General features: G+C 39.1%; 1 protein-coding gene across 2 annotated transcripts in view; it reads left to right on the top strand.

Moving 5' to 3' along the window:
• Positions 1-19,344, top strand: part of Pcmtd1 (protein-L-isoaspartate (D-aspartate) O-methyltransferase domain containing 1) — a 66,225-nt gene that overhangs the window by 27,679 nt on the left and 19,202 nt on the right. Inside the window, exons 2-4 of one of the 2 annotated variants that reach the window (XM_038346924.2) lie at positions 1,606-1,718; positions 1,946-2,368; positions 16,488-16,590. In XM_038346924.2, coding sequence (XP_038202852.1) covers positions 2,062-2,368; positions 16,488-16,590 — 410 coding nt within the window. In that variant the 5' untranslated portion in view covers positions 1,606-1,718; positions 1,946-2,061. The remainder of the gene's footprint in view (positions 1-1,605; positions 1,719-1,945; positions 2,369-16,487; positions 16,591-19,344) is intronic. The other variant, XM_038346925.2, reaches the window with a different exon arrangement.

Below are 19,344 nucleotides of genomic sequence, written 5' to 3'. Positions count from 1 at the left end.
TAGAGAATATGTCATTTTAAAAGTAAAACAAACCTGGGAACCGGAGAGATGGCTCAGTGTTTAAGACACTCTCTATTCTTCCTAAGGACCCAAGTTTTGCACCCATGTCAGGTGGCTCACATCTGCCTGTAACTCCAGCTGCAGGGGATCTGATGTCTTCTGGCTTCCCCAGGTAGTTAGGTGTTTTAGTTCGGGTTTCTTTTGCTATGAAGAGACACCACGACGATGACAACTTTTATAAAGGAAAACATTTAATTGGGACTGGCTTATAGTTCAGATGTTTACTCCATTATCAGCATGGTGGGATGCAGGCAGACATAGTGCTGGAGAGGTGGCTGAGAGTTCTACACCTGGATGGGCAGGTCATCTGGAAGAGAGAGACGCTGGGCCTGGCTTGAGCATCTGAAACCTCAAAGCCCATTCCCAGTGACACACTTCCTCTAACTAGGCCACACTCCCAGTAGTTCCAGTCTTTGTGAATCTGTGTGGGACATTTTCATTCAAACACTAGCATCTTTGAGTGGAAATCTGAGTTGATCTTGATAAGAGAATTTTAATACATCATACTAAATATACTATGTAAGTTGTATACAGTCATGAGTATGTTCAGTTCAGAGACACTCGTGGGTCAGTTTCTGAATTGTGAATGCCAGGCAAGGAAGGAGGTGAAAGGGGAAAACTTGTGTTTCCAAAGAAGTGATGCCAGCCAACCCTGGTAATATTGACCCCTGTTCTTGTTAAAGTAGGAAACCAATCTGGGGCTTCTGTGCCCTCCGAGTCACTGAGGAACCCTCTCACCAGAGGGCAGGGTCACCCTACATGGTGTCCTCATTGTTCGAAAGATGTTGAAGTATTTCATTCAGCTGTCATTTATTCAAATTCATGATGAGATGACTGGTCCTTGCCCCACCTCTATTTCCCTATTGAAAAGAGTATACTGCGTCTACAGTATCCTTTCCCACAGAGATTATTCTGTGTAGTGTTACTGCAACGAAGAGACGTCAGTCTGCTGTTAACTTCCAGAAGTCTCATTCTGGAAACCTTTATATCTTAGGCATCTAGACATTCCTTTCAAGAGTTTTTTTTTTAAAATATTTATTTTTATTTTTAAGCATTTGTGTGCATGGTGTTCCAGTACTGAACATTAAACTTGTTAATAAAAACTAATAGTGTCAATATTTATTATAACAAAATTATCAGAGCAGTGATTGTGTTTGTGCATGTGTTAAAACAGTGAATCCGGCTTTTTTAATTTGGGAATCTAGGCTGACCTTGAGCTCATCAACCTTTATCCTTTGCTTTCTTAGTGGTATAATTACAGAAATGCATTGCCACCATGCCTGGCTCCTTTTTGTTTTTGCATTTTATGTTTAGTGTTTAGGTAATATACATATATATTATTAGAATTAATATTTAATTAAATTAAATATTTTATTACATTAAATATTTAAAATGTATACCGTGTAAAATTATTAGCTTCCAAGATCAGGAATTTTAAGTCATTTAACTAGGATTGCTCTTATGAAGAAATGTGACTAAGTGATTTAGAGCCATACTTTGAATGAGAAAGGCCTGACCCTGAAATGCTACCGTCTCATTCCCCAGATCAGCACTGTCCTATATGCCAGCCACCAAACAGCTGCCCGTGAGAGCTGCCGCAGGTAGCTCGTAAGCACATGGACTCTGACTAAGTTGACTAGTTACATTTTAAATTGCATGTAAGTATGATCAGTTACTCTCTGGATATGTGGTCACAGTCACCATGTAGGACCAGTACTAGTTAGTTTAAATTCCCAGCCCCGGTTTTCTGACTTCCCTGGTTACAAGAGTTAAGTGAAATAGTATATTTAGATTGTTTTAACACTGTGACTGGAGCAGGATATATTCATGGGAAAATATCATAATACATATTGATTTAAACTTGTTTATTTTTACTCTTTTCCAGGTTTAATTTATTTTTGGAAATCAAGTTCAATATTAAAAAGAAAAAGCACACATTATTGGAAGCCATTTCTACTAATTCCGATACATTTTAACTTATGATTTGATTTGAATACTGTCATGGGAGGAGCTGTGAGTGCTGGGGAAGATAATGATGACTTAATTGATAACCTTAAAGAAGCGCAGTACATCCGCACTGAAAGAGTAGAGCAAGCCTTCAGAGCCATTGACCGCGGAGATTACTATCTGGAAGGCTACAGAGACAATGCGTACAAAGACTTAGCCTGGAAGCACGGGAACATACACTTGTCCGCACCATGCATTTATTCTGAAGTTATGGAAGCTTTGAAACTTCAACCAGGATTATCTTTTCTTAACCTGGGAAGTGGAACCGGATATTTAAGTACAATGGTGGGCTTAATTTTAGGTAATTTTATTTTTGTAAATTTCTATTTATAAAGTGAGCTGAGTTTGCATGGCTCTTAATGATCGACAGTGTTTGTAACTGTACCTAGTATGTCTGAATGTGTCTGTTTAAAGCAGTATAGTTCTCACTTAGGTGTGCAAACACTCAGTTGTAGTCTTCTCTTTCCCAGCCCTGAACCTAATGGTCGGTCAGCTCTCATACTGTTCTGTCTAGTTATAGTAGATATAGCAGTATGTCAGTATTTGAAATCAAGCAACAGGGCCTGGGTCTATAGCTCAGTTGGTAGGATACTTGCTTATCTGGCATGCACAAAGCCCTGGTTTTGACCCAATCCTTCACATACTAACATGGCGGTAAAAGAATCAGAAATCAAAGTCATCCTTAGTAACATACTGCATAGTGAGTTTGAGGCCAGCCTAAGAAACATGAGACACCCCCCCCCACCCCAAGAAAACAACTGATAGGCAATAAGCTCAGGAGTGTTGGAGATGTAATGTGCTCTTTTTACTGATACTCAAGTTTCAGCGTTTTATAGTGTCCCACTTTAAACGGAAAGGTGATTGTGTCAGTCTTGTAGACAGGAGTGTGGGATTTACACATGTGGCCTGGTGAGTCAAATCAAGAGACTGGGGAATAACAGGGAAGGCAGTTGCAGCATATTTTGGGTCTGTTATACCAGACATTGTTTCTGGTGTGGGTATAGAGCAAGGATCAAAAGGGACCAAGGTTTTTGTCTCTGAGGAGCTTAGTGGACACTCAGAGTGAGTGCTAGCATCATGCAAGGCTCTGCAATTCTTTCTGTGTTCCCAAGAGTCCTCAGAATATATTACTAATCTTCCTATATGGGTGAGTAAACTGAAGTACAGAGAGGTTAAACCAGAAATCACTAGTGAAGAAATTGGGAATTTAGATTACTAGTTGTAGCACAAATAATAAAAAACTGGAAACAGATACTGGGGTTCAAGCTGAAGGTCAGAAAAGCAAAATAGCCAAGTCACTAGAAAAGTCTTAACCTCTTTCAAGGCTGGGAGACTGCAGACTGAGCCTTGAGCCTTCGTCTTCTCCCATTTTATATTCTCCTTTAGTGTAGGGATTAAAGGTGTGTGACTCCCTAATACTGTGATTAAAAGTGTGAGCCACCACCACCTGGATCTCCTGCATTGATCTTGTGTAGCCCAGATATTATGAAGCCACAGAGATCCGTCTGCCTCTGTCTCCCATGTCTTGGGATTAAAAGTGTGTAACACCACTGCCTGGCATCTAGTGGCTTAGTTTTATCCTCTGATATTCAGGCAAGCTTATTCATTAAAACATGAATAAAATATTACTATAACTAGTCAGAGATTTTTGGACAATATGTATGAGACATACTGAATAAAAAATGAGCATCCATGAAGTCACTAACCTGTTCATTCACTCCATCACACTGACTGCGCTGCGCTGTATGGTAGCAGTTGAGGTACAGCATTAAGATGCACAGCATAAACCTTTTCTCCGTGGCTGGGCCTGGTGGACAAGGAAGAAAAGGAACAGTTCTCATCTACTGTGATGGGTTCAGTAGTTGTTAGAGGGCTAAGACTCACATTACAGTTTTCCTGCAGTAGTGGGGAGTAGTCAAAGACCGTAGAGTAGTGAATGACACACACTATCATGGGGTGACTCTGTCCACTGTGGTCAGGGTAATACAGTTTGTCACTGTCAGGCATTTGCAGGCTAAAATCTCATTTCTTAGGCAATGGCTTGTTCCATGCATTCCTAGTCACTTGATTTAGTCTTGGAACCTGTGATTCGTTTCTGTAAAACATGTGCGATCTTTTCCACAACTGAATTACTTTTTGATAAACAGCTGGTCAAAGAATGGCATCAAATCATTATTTTTTTCCACAAAAGAGAAACTTAGACCCTTATATTGGTTTGATGTTCTTTTCTGTCCTCTGATAGGAACAGTCTATTCTGTTTAGTAGAGACTCACTGAGAAGAGGATCTCTAGGTTTTGAGACAGTTGATCTGTCTCCCCCTCCCCCCCCCCCATGTTCTATCGTTCTGACACCTGATGGGGAAACTGTCCAATGAAAGGCAATATGAGGTGAGTTTCATAGCAGGCTGACAATGCCCCAGCACCTGAAACAATTATGTTCTATGGCCAGTTGTACTTTTAAACAGACCTCAAACTATGTTATCTTGTTTTAAAATTCATGGCCAGGGGCTTGTGTGGAGGAAACAGACACTTGTGTTCCACAGTGAATTAGATATTTTCCTCTTGGTACCCAGCAAGCCATGGACCTGTAGCTTAGCACGTGATCACAGCTACTGGATACTGTCTCGCGATGTATTTGTCATTCTGCATAATTAAGACCAAAGTATAATCACTCTTCTTAATACTTAAACGGAAGACAGACAAGAGCCTGTGTGAAGCATGTGTTTGGTTCTGCCCTGCACAGTGGCCACATGTACAGAAGCCCTCTCCTCAGCTTGTGTTGGTCATAGTTCTACTACAGGGATCCGGGCAGAAGCTGGGAGAGCAGGGCATCTTTAGTCTGGTAATATGCAGCAAGGGAAAAGATGCCCCTGGGGAATTCCTGTCTCACTTCTGAATCTGGAATATAGAACATTTTGTTTAATGAGGGAAAGTTAGAGTTTTGTGATTTTTTTTTCAGAATTTTTTTTACAATTAAAGTATACTTGAAACAGTTATCTATAAATTTAATTTTGCCCTGATTTGGAAAGTAGATCACCTCAATCCTAATATGATGCATTGGAACATTATTTCCAGTTTCAAATTCAAAATAATTTCTGTTCTGGTCACTTCTTAATTGTCTTCCCAGAGCTCAGGATTTTTACAAAGGACATCTCAGCACCATCTTGTTCCTCTATAATTAAAGATGGAAAGAAGAGAAAACAATGTCTCTTTTACCTTTGACAATTGAATTAAACACCAAACCGTCATCATTACTGTTATTCTTATAGTTGTTGATACAGGTAGGGGTGTCTGTTCCTTTTTCACTTGGGGATTTATTCCCATTTTTCTGATAGAACCTATAGTATAAAAGTTATAGTTCCTAGTAGAATTAGTTATGTATACATATATTTATCCAACTTTAGGATTTTCCTTAGTCTCGTGACTAATTCTCTAGTTAGCAGAAGTGACTGAGGAGATTCCCAGAACCCATTCCATTGCTGTGGATCCTGGCCATGGTGTTTGCTACAGCGTGCATGTCTAAAGGTGAAGCAGACCACAAGCCGGTAACTCTCTGCCAGCTTGTTGGAGGATTTGCTTAGTTAAGGTGTGTGCTGCTAGTTTGTTCAGTCTACATCCTCTCGTCACAGGATGCTGACTGATCCTAGTTCAGAATGCTTCTGTTGTCTTTGCCCTCTCTGCGTTTGTGTGTGCGTGCTCTCTCGCAGTTCCTCTTGCTTTAATCAAATATGATTTATGCACTAGAAAGCTTACCATTTTCCCATTTATTTTTATTTTATGAATGTTTTGCCAGCATATATGTCTGTGCACTACGCGTTTGCTTTTGGAACCCAGAAGAGGGCAGTGGATCCCCTGGGACTGGTGTTATGGAAGGTTATGAGCTGCCAGTGGGTGTTGGGAAGGAATCGGAAGATCATCCAGTACTGTCACCCAGGCCGTCTCCCCAGCCTCAAGCTTACACATTTTAGGTTGCTAACTTGGATTTTTAATAAAACTGTAGAGTCTGTAAACTTTGTCTCAATCTAGTCTTTAAGAACCTCTGTTAGGTTCACTTGTATCTACTCTTGGCTCCTCCATAACCTTGGCATTCCGTTGCTCCTACAGATTGCTTTTCCGGATCTTTAATAGCAGTGGCATCACACAGTGTTCTTCTGCATCTCATTTCTGTCACTTAGCTGTAGCTTCACAGTTCACACGCTGGAGTCTGACTGGGTAATAAATGTCATTGCACTCACAATTGACTGGTGCTTTAGCCACTGTTTGTGGTTATTTGGAGTACTGTCATGGTAATCCTGGAGCAACTGCATATGGATTACTTTTTTCTCCTGAATAGCTCTTAGAACTAGAATTGTTGGGCTGAAGGTAAAATTATATTCACCTTTTTAAGACATTGCCAAACTTGTGTGGCCTGAGTGTTCTGTTTTTTACACTCCTGCCTACATGGTAGAAGGGTTTGGTCTTCGACGTCCTCACTGACCCTCAGTGCTGATTCTGTGTCAGCGGTTGTGTATTTCCATCTCTGCTAGGTGTGGCTTAGATTTAGGGCCTGGTGTATGCTATACATGGATTTACTCAACCACCAAGCTACACCTCCCTTCTGAGAATCTGAACCTGGGCTGGAGAGATGGCTCAGAGATTAAGAGCACTGACTGCTCTTCCAGAGGTCTTGAGTTCAATTCCCAGCAACCACATGGTGGATCACAACCAACAATGCAATCTGATGCCCTTTTTTGGTGTGAAGGCAAACATGCAAACAGAACACTATGTACATAATAAATAAATCTTAAAAACAAAATTAAGTTTTGTTTTTTGCTCAAGGCTAAATGTCTTGCTTAATTTAAAAAGCAAAACAAAGCCGTGTTTCAGTTGGTCATGGTGGCACATGCCTGTCTTCTCTAGACTCAGGAGGCTGAATGAAGCATAGGGATGTTAGAGATCAGTGATTGAAGTCAAGCTGGTCTATACACTCAAATACAGTCTCAAAGTGGGAAGGAGGTCAATGGTAGAATGGTTGCCTACCATGCAAGAAGCCCTGGGCTCCATTCCTAAAGCGTCCTATAATCTAGACATGGTGTTGAAAGCCTAAAGTTTAACACTTGGGAGGGTGAGACAGAAAGATCAGAAATTCGAGGTCATCATTACTACACAAGTTCCAAGCCTGCCCTGGATACATGAGGCATTGTGCCCCACCCCCCCAAATCAGAGCCTCTTGATCTTTTAGTGGCCATCTAAGTGAATGTGAATTGTCATCTCGTTGGAGTTTCAGTTTGACACTTCCACAATTAGTGAAGTGAGCATCTCTTCAGTAGTGGTTGGTTATTTAGTTGCTTGTTTGCATAGCTTTGGTGCAATGTCTGTGCAAAGTTTTCCCCTATTTGTTGCATGTTGTTATTGTTTATATTTCTTTCTGATCTTCATGTTTTTGTAAGGACTTCTCTAAAATGGCCCCAGTTCCTGGTAAGATAGAACACGTTCTGTATATGTCATGCTTCATGCTAATGGAAATTCTGTTTCTTACATTAAGCATTGTTTTTAGCCTTGATCCTCTACCCTATGTTTTAAGAAAAGATTTCTGGGGGACTGGAAAGATGGCTAGCTGGTTCCGAGCACTGACTGCTGATCTTTCAGAGGACCCAAGTTTGATTTCCAGCACCCACATGGCAACTGGCAACTGTCTGTAACTCCAAGATCTGACACCCTCACACAGGCATACATGCCGGCAAAACATCAATGCACATAAATTAAAAATAAATTATTTTTTTAAAGTAAAGCCTAATTAGTCATTGTGAAGATCATTGCTGATAAGTGACTTGCTTTTGGTTGTTAACAAATGCACTGAGGGATTAGCCTTATTACACTTAAGCTGCCGAAGTGCCTTGCTGTGCACACTTCACTCTAGCCCTGTGTAGGTATCTGTGCATCTTGTTTTCCGTCCTAACACCCTTTATTGCATTATTAGCATGGTTCTTCATTTTTTAACTTTAAAAATTAGTTTTTAAAGTCATGGACTTCTTTCTGGCATTTTCATGCCTACTTTGTTTGGGTTGATTTTGCTCCTGCCATTTCCTTCCCCGCTGCTCTGTTGCCATCAACGTTCTCCTGTCAGTTTAGTATCTCATGTGTTCTACTGCCTTCTCTCTCCCCTCTTAAAACCTCCCATTTTCTGTCTCATGGACCCCTTTCCTGTTTTTGGAACCTTTATTCTACCTAGGTGCATAGATATAGCATTAGAAACTAAGAGTCACGTATACAAGAGAGCACAGCATTTTTTTCTGATCCTGGGCTACCTTGCTTTACACTTTTTCTAGTTTCATCCATTTTCCTGCAGATTTTATTTTTCTGTGCAGTTGCATAATAGTCCACTGTGTATCATGCTTTTGTTATCTGTTGATCAGTTGATGGACGTCTAGACTGGTTCCATTTGCCTGCTTTGTGACTAGAGCATCAATGAACGTGACTGTGTAAGTGTCTCTGCTAACATATTGAATCATCCATGCGTTTTATTGCTGCTGCCTCTAAAGGTTGGTATGTTGGTGATCTTCTTTATGGTTATTACCGCTGTCATTTACAGTAATAATAGCAGCAAAGAGTATGTGAATAACATACCATGCAATAATTCATTTTCATAGTAATTGCTTCTCTAGTTTTATTACATTAAACATTGTTACAATGTGTGTGGAAATCTCAGTGATAGGAAAGATTTCTAAATGGTTCACCTGAGTGAGTATCTTTGGAATTAACATTTCCCCAATGTGGATCATCTGTATAGCAAATGGTCCTTTCTTGCTTTTTGTCAATTCTGAGGATTTGTTTGATTAAATTTAGTTATAAACCAGATGAGTACACTCCTTTTGGGTCTCCCCACCCCCCTATGAATGCAGTTCTTTTGTAGCCCCATAAATGTAATGCTTGGTTTTTGAGACAGGGTTTTTTTCCTATCTAACAGCTCTGGCTTTCTGGAACTTGTTTTGTAGACCAGGTTGTCCTCAAATGCACAGAGATTCACCTGTCTCTTCGTCCCTAGTGCTAAAATTTAAGGCTCGTGCCACCACGGCTTGGCGAAGCCACCACGGCTTGGCGAATGCAGTGCTTTTCTAGCTCACGAGTGCAGCAGTGCTTTTGTAGCCCCTATGAGAGCAGCATTTTTGTGACCTCATAAGCACACTGCTGCTTTTGGTGTCATTTGTGCATAGGAGCAGAGATACTGAGTCCCTGTTGTGTGTTCCTAGCAGAAGTATATATAGCAAGGCTGACCTCTCTTCCCTTGCTTGTGCTGGGCAAGAGACTGCATTGTACTGAGGTCAGTGAGCAAAGCTTCAGTCTTAAATCTGGCAGCAGTCCCTGGGGCTCTTAGGCAAGTCACATTCTGAGCTCCTTTTAGCTGTAAAATTAAGTGAATTTTACCAGGATGAGTTTTATTATGTAAAATTATAGTCTCTCTCTCTCACACACACACACACACTCACACACACACACACACACACACACACACACACACATTTCCCTAGGGACAGTGGTTTGGTGTTTATCTGTACCTTCTGAACTTTACAGAACATAACTACCAGTAGATTAGAATAGATACTTTAAGAAATTTTTGTTATTTGTTTCCCTATGTGTGAAAGAATTTATGAACCAGTCTTGTAGTATCAAAGCTCACAACTGTAGAATTGCTTCTTCCCTTGTGTACAGTTGTCTTTAGGCTGGATTCAGTGTTGGGTCAAGTAGAGGCAGAATTTATTCTGCAGGGAGGTTTTTGTCTACTCTGGATTTGGTCTACATATTCTGTTTGAGTCTGCCTTCTGACAGAGTTAGCATGTTCCATTCTTGGATATTTATCTGTACGCACACACGTGTGTGTGTGTGTGTGTGTGTGTGTGAGAGAGAGAGAGAGAGAGAGAGAGAGAGAGAGAGAGAGAGAGAGAGAGAGGAGAGAGAGGAGAGAGAGAGAGATTCATGCAGTCTATTGTGTTCATATTCCTTCCTTCACAACCCTGCCTTCTGCTTCTGTTGAGCACCTTCTTTTCATTAGTTTTCCCTTCTTTGTCTTTCTTTATTTCTCTCTTTCCCCCACACTGATTCTAAGTGTGGAGACTTCTGGGTTAAGTGTGTGAGCACAGTACTTCCTGGTACATGGGCAACTTTGCAGTGGCTACACCAATGAAGAAAATGACAGCCGTTCCCTGCCAATAGCTCATCGGGGAGGGTTGGGGCCTCAGGTGTACCTCCCTCCCCCTTAATGGTAACAGGAGCAGTCGTATCTTGTGCCCGCATATCCACAGGTGCTGTGTTATGATGTCAGGCCAGGGCGTGCCACATCCCGAAGGCAGTGTCTAATTTCTAGATCCTCTGTTGTTATTGCCTTGTCCATTTTGTGTTTTAATTTCTTTGACTTTAGCCTATAGTGAAGGGTAGAGCTCTCTTTAGAGTATACCGACCCAGGTCTTGGCGTGGGTTTTGGAGAGTACTCCTGTCTTCATCCTACACATGCCACATCCTGTCTCTTCTGCAGTGTATATAAAATTTACCCTGTCTTCAACTTAGTCCTTCCCTTGTTTTTTTTTTTTTTTCCCCCCACACAATACAAGAGTTTCATTATATTCTTTTTTCCTGTTTCCCTTCTTGGTAGGAGATGGAGTTTTCTTCTAAACTACTCAAGGTACAGAACTGAGTTTCAGCCTCTTTAATCTTAAGCTGTTGAAGAGGCAGCAGATTCATTTCCAGGGCTCAAAACTTCAAAGTATCAAAAAGCATGCTTTTAAAAAGCTTTTTATTGTTTTTTTTTTAATTCATTTACTTCAGTGACCTCTCCACTTCCACAGTAACATAAGGTCCCAAGGACACCTTGATTGTTCAAATAATATTTATGTGATGGATGTGTTGGCTTGAAGCAAGAAGAAAAATTGTTTCACAGATGAAAAGAAAATAATATGCTGCAAAGATTTTATATTAAATTAGTTTTGAGTCTAATACATTGATTTGTAAGATTTGCTTACTGTAATATTTTGTCATAATTTGCAATTTCTGTCATCATTTTCATGAAGTATTGACTTTAGGTCTTATACCAACTGCTGAGAATGCCCAATAGAGAACCGTAAGAATGCTTTCATTAGCTCTTCTTCCTTCTGCTCAGTAAATCCATATTTCAGTTGAATTGGTCATTGCTGGCCATGGTTGCCTTCAGGTGCAGTAAATGTAAGGTAAGCATTGTAGTGGTTCCTGTAATCCCAGCACAGATCAGGTGGATTAAAGTTCAAGACGAGCCTAAGCTACATTACAAGAGCCTGTCTCACAAAAAAAAAAAAAAAAAAAAAAAAAAAAAAAAAAAAAAAAAAAAAAAAAAGGAAGAAAAAAAAAGAAAATGAATTCTGGGAAAATAGATTTTGCTAAAAATAATTTGGGTCCACATCTGAAGCTGCGTATATTGTGTGAGGTAGACACAGGAGAATCATTAATTTAAGAAAATTCTCAATTACATAGCAAGTTCAAGATATCAAAGCCAGCCTGGACTACAATGAGATGCTGCCTAAAAGGCCAATAACAATAATAACAGAAAACATCATGAGGCACTGTCTCAACTAACAGTAACTAAAAGGAAATAGTGGTTATATTCATACACTTACAAGAGTCTAGTGCCTTTCAAGATGTCACTGGGAAATTCTAGGACCTTTTCATGAAACTCCACAAACCTAGAGAAGAGAGAAAATTAATTTTCTCAACTTTAGAGTCACTAAAGCAAGACTTAAGAAGAATTGGGCAGTAATTGTCTTTAATCAGTATTAGATAGTATGTGAGGACCTTTGAGAAACACATACACTCACACACACACACACACACACACACACACAACTATCCATATGTCTGAATTTATTTGGACCATATAGCCCGTGTAGTTTAGATTGGCTTTTAGTGTAGCAAGCTCTCTCGTCAGACTTTTCTTTGGACCACCAACCTGCAAATAATGACACAGACAACATAAAGGTTTTAATTTTAACATAGTGAAACTATATAAATAAGAACAATTATCATGTAAGGATTACATTCACAATGTCCAGTCCATTTGTATTTAACAAATTTGGAGAAACTATTTTCTTTCCTGTCTTGATGAGTCCAAAGTTTTATATCTATACCACTTTGTATCATAACTTGTATTACCAGCTTAAAAATAACCCTTTAGACATTAAAGCATTTTCTTATTTATCTTAAGCTTTTGTTTCTCGACCTTAAAAACTTAATACTTCTTTTATAAGTTTCTTTTCTAAATTTAGTAGCAAAGAAGTGGTATGACTGTCTAGTCTTCAACTTCATCAGATACTTGAGAAGGGTAAAATATTACCTGAGTAAATAGAAAGTGCAGAGTAAACAACTTTCCAAACTGTAGAAATGCCAGACATCTGGCTGCTAGGACAGTCTCCCAGAATTCCTCTGCAGTGTTTCTCCTTTGGCCTACAGGCCTAAACTATCTCATAGACTTTTTTTGGGAAGCAGGAGTTTTAAAAGACAGTCCTACCTTGTCTTGGCAAAGTTCAGCAGTCATCTTTTGTGTCCAGTTTAGACAGCATACTGTCAGCTATCAGGAAAGCAAACTTGACCTTTTCATTGCCATCGCCTTCTCTGCAGTAGATTGGTGCTGTCAGAAGCAGATGTATCTCATTGTCATAAAAAGCCTTATGTTACTAAAACATCTTAAATGCCATATTCTGGAGATTTCTGAAGTGTTTGTAGACCACCTATCTAAAATATATCTGTTTGACCCTGAAAAAAAAAAAAACCTAATGTGACAGCAAATTTGATTGTTACAGATGATTAACTACTATTTTACATTTCTTAATTTTTCCTAAACATTTTGCAATAATAACTTTCAGGGACTAGAACTTTACATTAATTTTTTTGGATTTTTCGAGACAGGGTTTCTCTGCAGCTTTAGAGCTACATTAAATTTTTAAATGATTTGCCTAGGTACAATACCTTAAACTAGAGTAGAAACATATACAGTATGTTCTAACAGAAGTAGCCTTAGTTTTGTATCAATGTACAAAAATCCCTTAAGAATAGAAACATATATATTTGAAAATAACCTTAAATTTGTGTCAAATACAAAAAATTCGTACCAATGTAAAATATTTGAGATTAATAGTTCCTTTTTAGTTTAAAAGTAGATTCAATAATCTAACGTTTTATCCTATCATTCCTATATCCCCCTTTTTAAAATCTTTTCAGAAAGAGATCCCTAACTAACCATCTTTGCTTAGTCTTTTTTCCTTCATCATGACCCAATCCCCCAAAAGGTGATAGACATCCATAACCCACGGAATGACTAAATACCAATCACCCCACCTCTTGGGAATGTGAACATCGTGTTCTCGTGTTGCCTGGGGACAACAACATCCTTTAGGACACTGAGAAAATTAAGATAATGGTCAAGTCTTGGGAGAGCTAGCTGTTGTCCAGTCTCAGTGTGATGGGACTTATTTCAAGTCCTGACTGGAGTAGTCTGTGAGGCTGTACTATCTCAGCTAACCTGTTTGAAGTTATTCTGGATATGGAATTTTGAGGAAGCTGTAGCAGAGGCATTCTGAGAGACTGGATCACCTGGGCTACATGTTTGTGTTAGTGTCTGTTCCTTTTTCCTGTTTTCCCCCCTGAAAACATAAACTTTTAAAGGTACCATACAAACCTGCATTAGCACAAGTTAGACTCATCCCGGGCTTCTTCTCTGCCCAGAAGTTCCGCATAACTTCTCCTGCCTAGCTGTGGGTCATTCATAAACCAATTCGGTGCCTCTGGCAGGAGAGGTAAAACAGCAACACACCTTTACACAGCTTGTTCAGATATCCCGCTGTTTAGCCAAGAGTGGTCTTGACCTCCTGATCCTCTTGCTGTCACTTTCCAGGTACTAGAAATATGTGCATGTGCTACTAAACCTGACTGTTTATGTTTTGACAGATTATTGCTTTTCATAGTTCACTTTTTACCTGTTGTGATCTATAAGTTGAATTATTTACACTTCCTAAAGTCTTATCTTACATAACTAGAGTTATTAATTTTTAAAAGGTATTTTAATGTATATTTTAATATCATTTACTTTATATTTGTTTCATAGAAACCAAATAATCAATTCAGGTATTCCCCCTTATGGTAAATATTAAGGTTTAGCCAAAAATCTTTTATAATAATAGTTGTCAATTCTTGGAATTACTTTACAAATGAGCACGGAGATTTGAGTGGTCCAGATCATCTTTAAGAATCACTCAAACTGAGCTGGGCATGTTCTCCCGTATCTAGACAGATCAGGAGAGCAAGGTGAAGACTACATTTAAACAAGTTCAACTACTGATTGATGACTGCTGTTTAAAGTGCCATTTTCTGACAAGTAGAGGAGAACACCAGCCAAAACTCTTCCACTCACGAGCTTCCATTATAGGTGACTGTCTGCAAGGCAGCTTTAGCTTGAACAACGTTTAAAGCAAATACTTGTATTCTTATTATCTTATTGTTTAGATTGCACAAGGTCATTTTCATGCCTTATAATATACTTTAGGCATATTCTTTCCTTTATCTTCTTTGACTTTCCTCTGAGCTTTTATGCTGAACTTTCTCCCACATGTATTTGTTTCTTTGGAAACTGAAATTCTCAAGATGCTCAGACTGAGTATCTGTTAAAGAGTAACGTTACCATGTAGAGGCTTTTATATATAACTTTGGGAGGAGGTTTTTTCTTTTTAATGATTCTTCAGTTTACTGTTTATAATATTAGTAAGTACTAAATGATGATGAACTGAAGTCTTCTTGTCAGTTGGAAGCTGACCAGTGTATAAGTAAGGAAACAAAAGAAGTGCTTAGGATTGCTTCACCTTGTCCACTTTTAAAAACATAATATTTTAGGTTAGTACTTGAGAGGTCATGACAGGACCAGCCCATGAGATCATTCTCCATTGCGCAACAGTTCAGTGCCAGCTTGGGCTTTCCGTACAACCTTGTCTTGGCACCACCTCCAACCCCTAAAACAAAACAAAACAAAACTCCACCAAACTGGAAAAAACATTAATCTGTATTATGTTTGCTAAGTCAGATTCTCTTTCATTAAGATGCTTGTCTAAATACATTCTCTAGGTAGAAAACAATTTTCTGTTTTTTTTAAAGCAACTAAAAAGCATGTTGTGGCAATCTAGCATGAGAAAGCATTATATACATTTGTTATTTGGGTTGAAGACTATATGAGTATTTTGTTTTGGTTTTTTGTACTCTTGAAACATTTAAATTTGATCATTTGTGATTGTTTCTTATGACTTTAAAGTTCTTAGAAGTTAGTAGAGGCAAGTCTGATAGGCATTGTATTGTGACAGACTGTAGCGGACACATCTAGTTACAGATTCCTTAAGGAAAATTAATAATCTGGGCCCAGTAGCACACGCCTTTAATCCCAGCATTGCTGAGGCAGAGACAGGAAAATCTTCAAGGAGAGTTGGGTACTACATAGAGAGACTCTCTCACCAAAACAACAACAAAAAAATACAACCTTCGTAAGAAACCTCTCAGATTATAGTAAGAGACTGTAGAGCACAACACGTTGATTCCATTTCAGACGATGAAGAGAGCTTGCATTGTGAGCTGCAATCGAGCATTGCCTTTGTGGGGACAGTGGGCACACAGCATGCGTAGGAACGTTCTGCATTTCAGTAAGCGTCGTCCACCAGTTACAGGGAGCACCGAGAAATCTGTCCCCTCCAGCCCTTTCTTGGGAGGTCTCCCCAGCTATCATCATCTGTAGAAAGAAGTGTGGTGTGAATAGCATGTGGTTTGCTGGGCGTCTTCACTGCACATCTGAAAACCATCCGATTTTGAATAAATGATAAGTGAAGATTTGGTAAAGATTCAAACTTCAGCTGCATGCGAAATTTTCCCTTGCTGTGCAGGAAGTGGAGGCAGGAGAATCACAAGTTAGAGACTAGCCTGGGCTACACAGTGACTTCAGTAAGCTGGTTAGCAAAACAGTGGCTGGAAGTACGGAACGCAGACTAGGACAAGGTCTGGTTCTAGTTTCAGAACTGCAAAGCAACACCACCACCCTTAAACCTGGGGATATGTGATTATTTTGATAATAGTGTCCTGCGCAAAACAAAAAAAAAAAAAAAAAAAACTGTCTTTGGAGACCTGTAGTTTCAGCCTTATAATCTCTCTCGCTTTTGTGCTCGCTCCCTCTTCCCCTTCACAGAAGAGGTGAATTCTACCCTCCCTCCACATGACCATACCAAAGCAATGTAAGCAGGTTTCCATTCGACTTGAAAATACAACTAGTACATGTTTGCATATTTCTTACCCTCTCTTAATGCTACTTGATAGATAAGTGCACAGAAATTAGAACTTGGGGGGGGGGGGGGCACATCATTAATATATTTTGTAAAAATGCTGCTACAATTACAGGTCCTTTTGGAATAAATCATGGGATTGAACTTCATTCAGATGTGGTGGAATATGCCAAGGAAAAACTGGAGAGCTTCATCAAAAATAGCGATAGCTTTGATAAGTAAGTATTTATACCTGTAGTTCTGCTGTGAGAACGGTTAGTGAGTATGTGTAGGATGCCTGTTCTTGATAAGTAAGTATTTATACCTGTAGTTCTGCTGTGAGAACGGTTAGTGAGTATGTGTAGGATGCCTGTTCCTGATAAGTAAGTATTTATACCTGTAGTCCTGCTGTGAGAACGGTTAGTGAGTATGTGTAGGATGCCTGTTCCTGACCACTATCAGCTTCTTGATACCGGTTAAGTGAATACTGCAGAAATCTGTGTACTATGAGAAAAAAAAAAAATAGGCATTACCATGTAATTTTTTTAATTAAATTACAGATAGATATGTGCTTACTTTCATTTATTAAATGTCATATGGGTATCCTCGGGAGAGAAAACACAGTGTTTGTGCTCCCAGCACTTTGCTGTAACTGGTTTTAAACCTTCTGCATAGTAGTTTAACAGCCTGCCCTCTGTTGGTACCGTGATTTTTATGTCAGTGTTTAAGGGTCTCTCTTTACAGTATCAGTTACTTCCTAATAGATTTAGTACAAATTACTGTAGAAATACATCTGTGTGTCATTGTGGGATCGTGTTTGAGAAAGCCACTTTATTGAACTGTTTTCTTCCCAGGTTTCTCTTTCTAAAAACACATTACATAGCTCTTGATGCTTGGCCAGCAGTGAAAGTGAAGATTTGGCGTGTAATCACATTGAAACTGCCTTGACATTTTTATGGAACAAGGGCTCTTATGCTTGAACTAGAGTAAAGCCCGTTAATTGAAATAGCCTACTACATGTAGAGCTTTGGCATGTCATTTTTCTGTGTGTGTCATAGATTCCGATAGAAAAAGGCTTTAAAAGGATAGGAAGCTTATGCTTCGATAAACACAGTCACTATAGAGTTTCAGTATAGAAACAGGCTTCAAACTTGGTTTATTGGCAGGGGTCTCTTACTCACCCCATTCTTGCTGTAACTGCCAGTGTGAAAAACTGTGTGTGTATGTGTGTGTGTGTGTGTGTGTGTGTGTGTGTGTGTGTGTGTGTGTGTTGGAGGGGTGGTTTCTGGGCCACCACAAGGGGTTTCATCTTGAGAGAGCACACCTAGAGGAGAGAGATCCAGAAGCCAAGAACACCTTGACTGTCACCCAGGGAGTGTATTTTCCCTTTCTTCCCTTCTTTTGCTCCTCTTCCTCTTCTCTTTGCCCTTTCATTTTTATCTCCTTCACTGTTGTGGGTTTTTTTGTTTGCCCTGGTGTGAATGATGCTTGAACTGGTTCAAGAACACAAAACTCAGACTCCCTAGCAAAATCCGCAGCCCCTGGAGTCCAGGCAAGCTTGTGCAACACAGGTGTGACTGTAGTCGTATTATTAGCTCTTCGGGCAGGATTGAGTGTGTGCAGATTCTCAGGCTTTTTTTTTTCTTAATAAACACAGTAGATTTAAGTCAACCAGTTAAATGATCAGTTTGCTGAAAAAACTGTTTAAGATTTATTTTATATGTATGAGTGTTTTGCCTACCTATCTGTGTGTGCACCATATGCATGCCTGGGGCACATAGAGTTCAGGAAAGGTGTCAGATCCCTTGGCACTGGAGTTACAGACAGTTGTAAGATGCCATGTGGGTGCTGAAAGTCCATCCCCAAGAGCAGCAAGTGCACTAAATCACTGAGCTATCTCTCCAATCCCCCCAAACTATTCTTAATGAATAATTAGCACCTGATTCATACTCTCAGCCATTTTCAATTATCTACTGCATTTATTCCAAAAAAGAAACACATTTAACAGAAACTGAAGTTTTTAGCCCGAGTTATTTAATAAGAAATTGTAATTAAACTTTAGAATTTGTTTGTGTCTTCATTGTTTTTCTTCTGTCTAATGACTAATGTGGTTGCTGAGTCTTGAGATGTGGGCAAGATTTTTATCTAGTTATGGGATTTTTTGTATTGTTTGATTGCCTGCAAAGTATGGCTTTTGATATTGAAAATTAATCTGGCCATAAGAACTTTTAAAATATATTTTAGCTTAGAAAGTGTAAAGGTAAAGTTAACAAATGCTCAAAATCTATAGCAAGATCTGTTACATAGTATTAATACATTTCATCTGATGATACATAAAGGTTCAGTTTCTAATCATTAGTCATAATGATTAGGCATAAGGAAGACAAATCACTAAACAAGTAGTTCTAGATGACAGTAAAACATGCAATGATTTTTATTTTGTATACTTTAATTCATAAGAAATCATTTTGAATGCTATTTGGATGTCTCATTTGGTGTGTGACACACACACACACAGTCTATATACTTGTTTACAAGTTTGGACACGGAGGTGTATATGCATGGGTATATGTGTAGAGGCCAGAGATTGATGTGGGGTATCCTTCCTTCATCGCTCCTTATCTGTATGTTTTAGATAGGATCTCTCGATTTGAAGCTCATCTACTTAGCTAAGTCCCTGCTGCAATGCCAGGTTTCTTACATGGTTTTTTGGGGTACAAACTTAAGTCATTACGTGATGGCAGGCATCTTATCCACTGGGATACCTATTCAGCTCTTCTCTCGCAAAAAATAAATGAAAAAAAAATTGTTACTGTTACACATGTTTTTAAACCAATCCCTGCCATTGATACCTATTAACTAAATGCTTACAGCTTGTTTTAGAAACTTTTTTATATTAATCATTCAAAAGAAGACAGTTGGGGTAATTTTATTTTACATCTTAGGCACTGCTCTTGTAGTCAGGTTTCTATTGCTGTGATAAACTCCATGAC

The sequence above is a fragment of the Arvicola amphibius genome, chromosome 11, assembly GCF_903992535.2.
Source record: "Arvicola amphibius chromosome 11, mArvAmp1.2, whole genome shotgun sequence".
Classification (NCBI taxonomy): domain Eukaryota; kingdom Metazoa; phylum Chordata; class Mammalia; order Rodentia; family Cricetidae; genus Arvicola; species Arvicola amphibius.
Note: the sequence above shows the minus strand (reverse complement) of the source record. Positions and strands in the feature narration are given on the sequence as shown.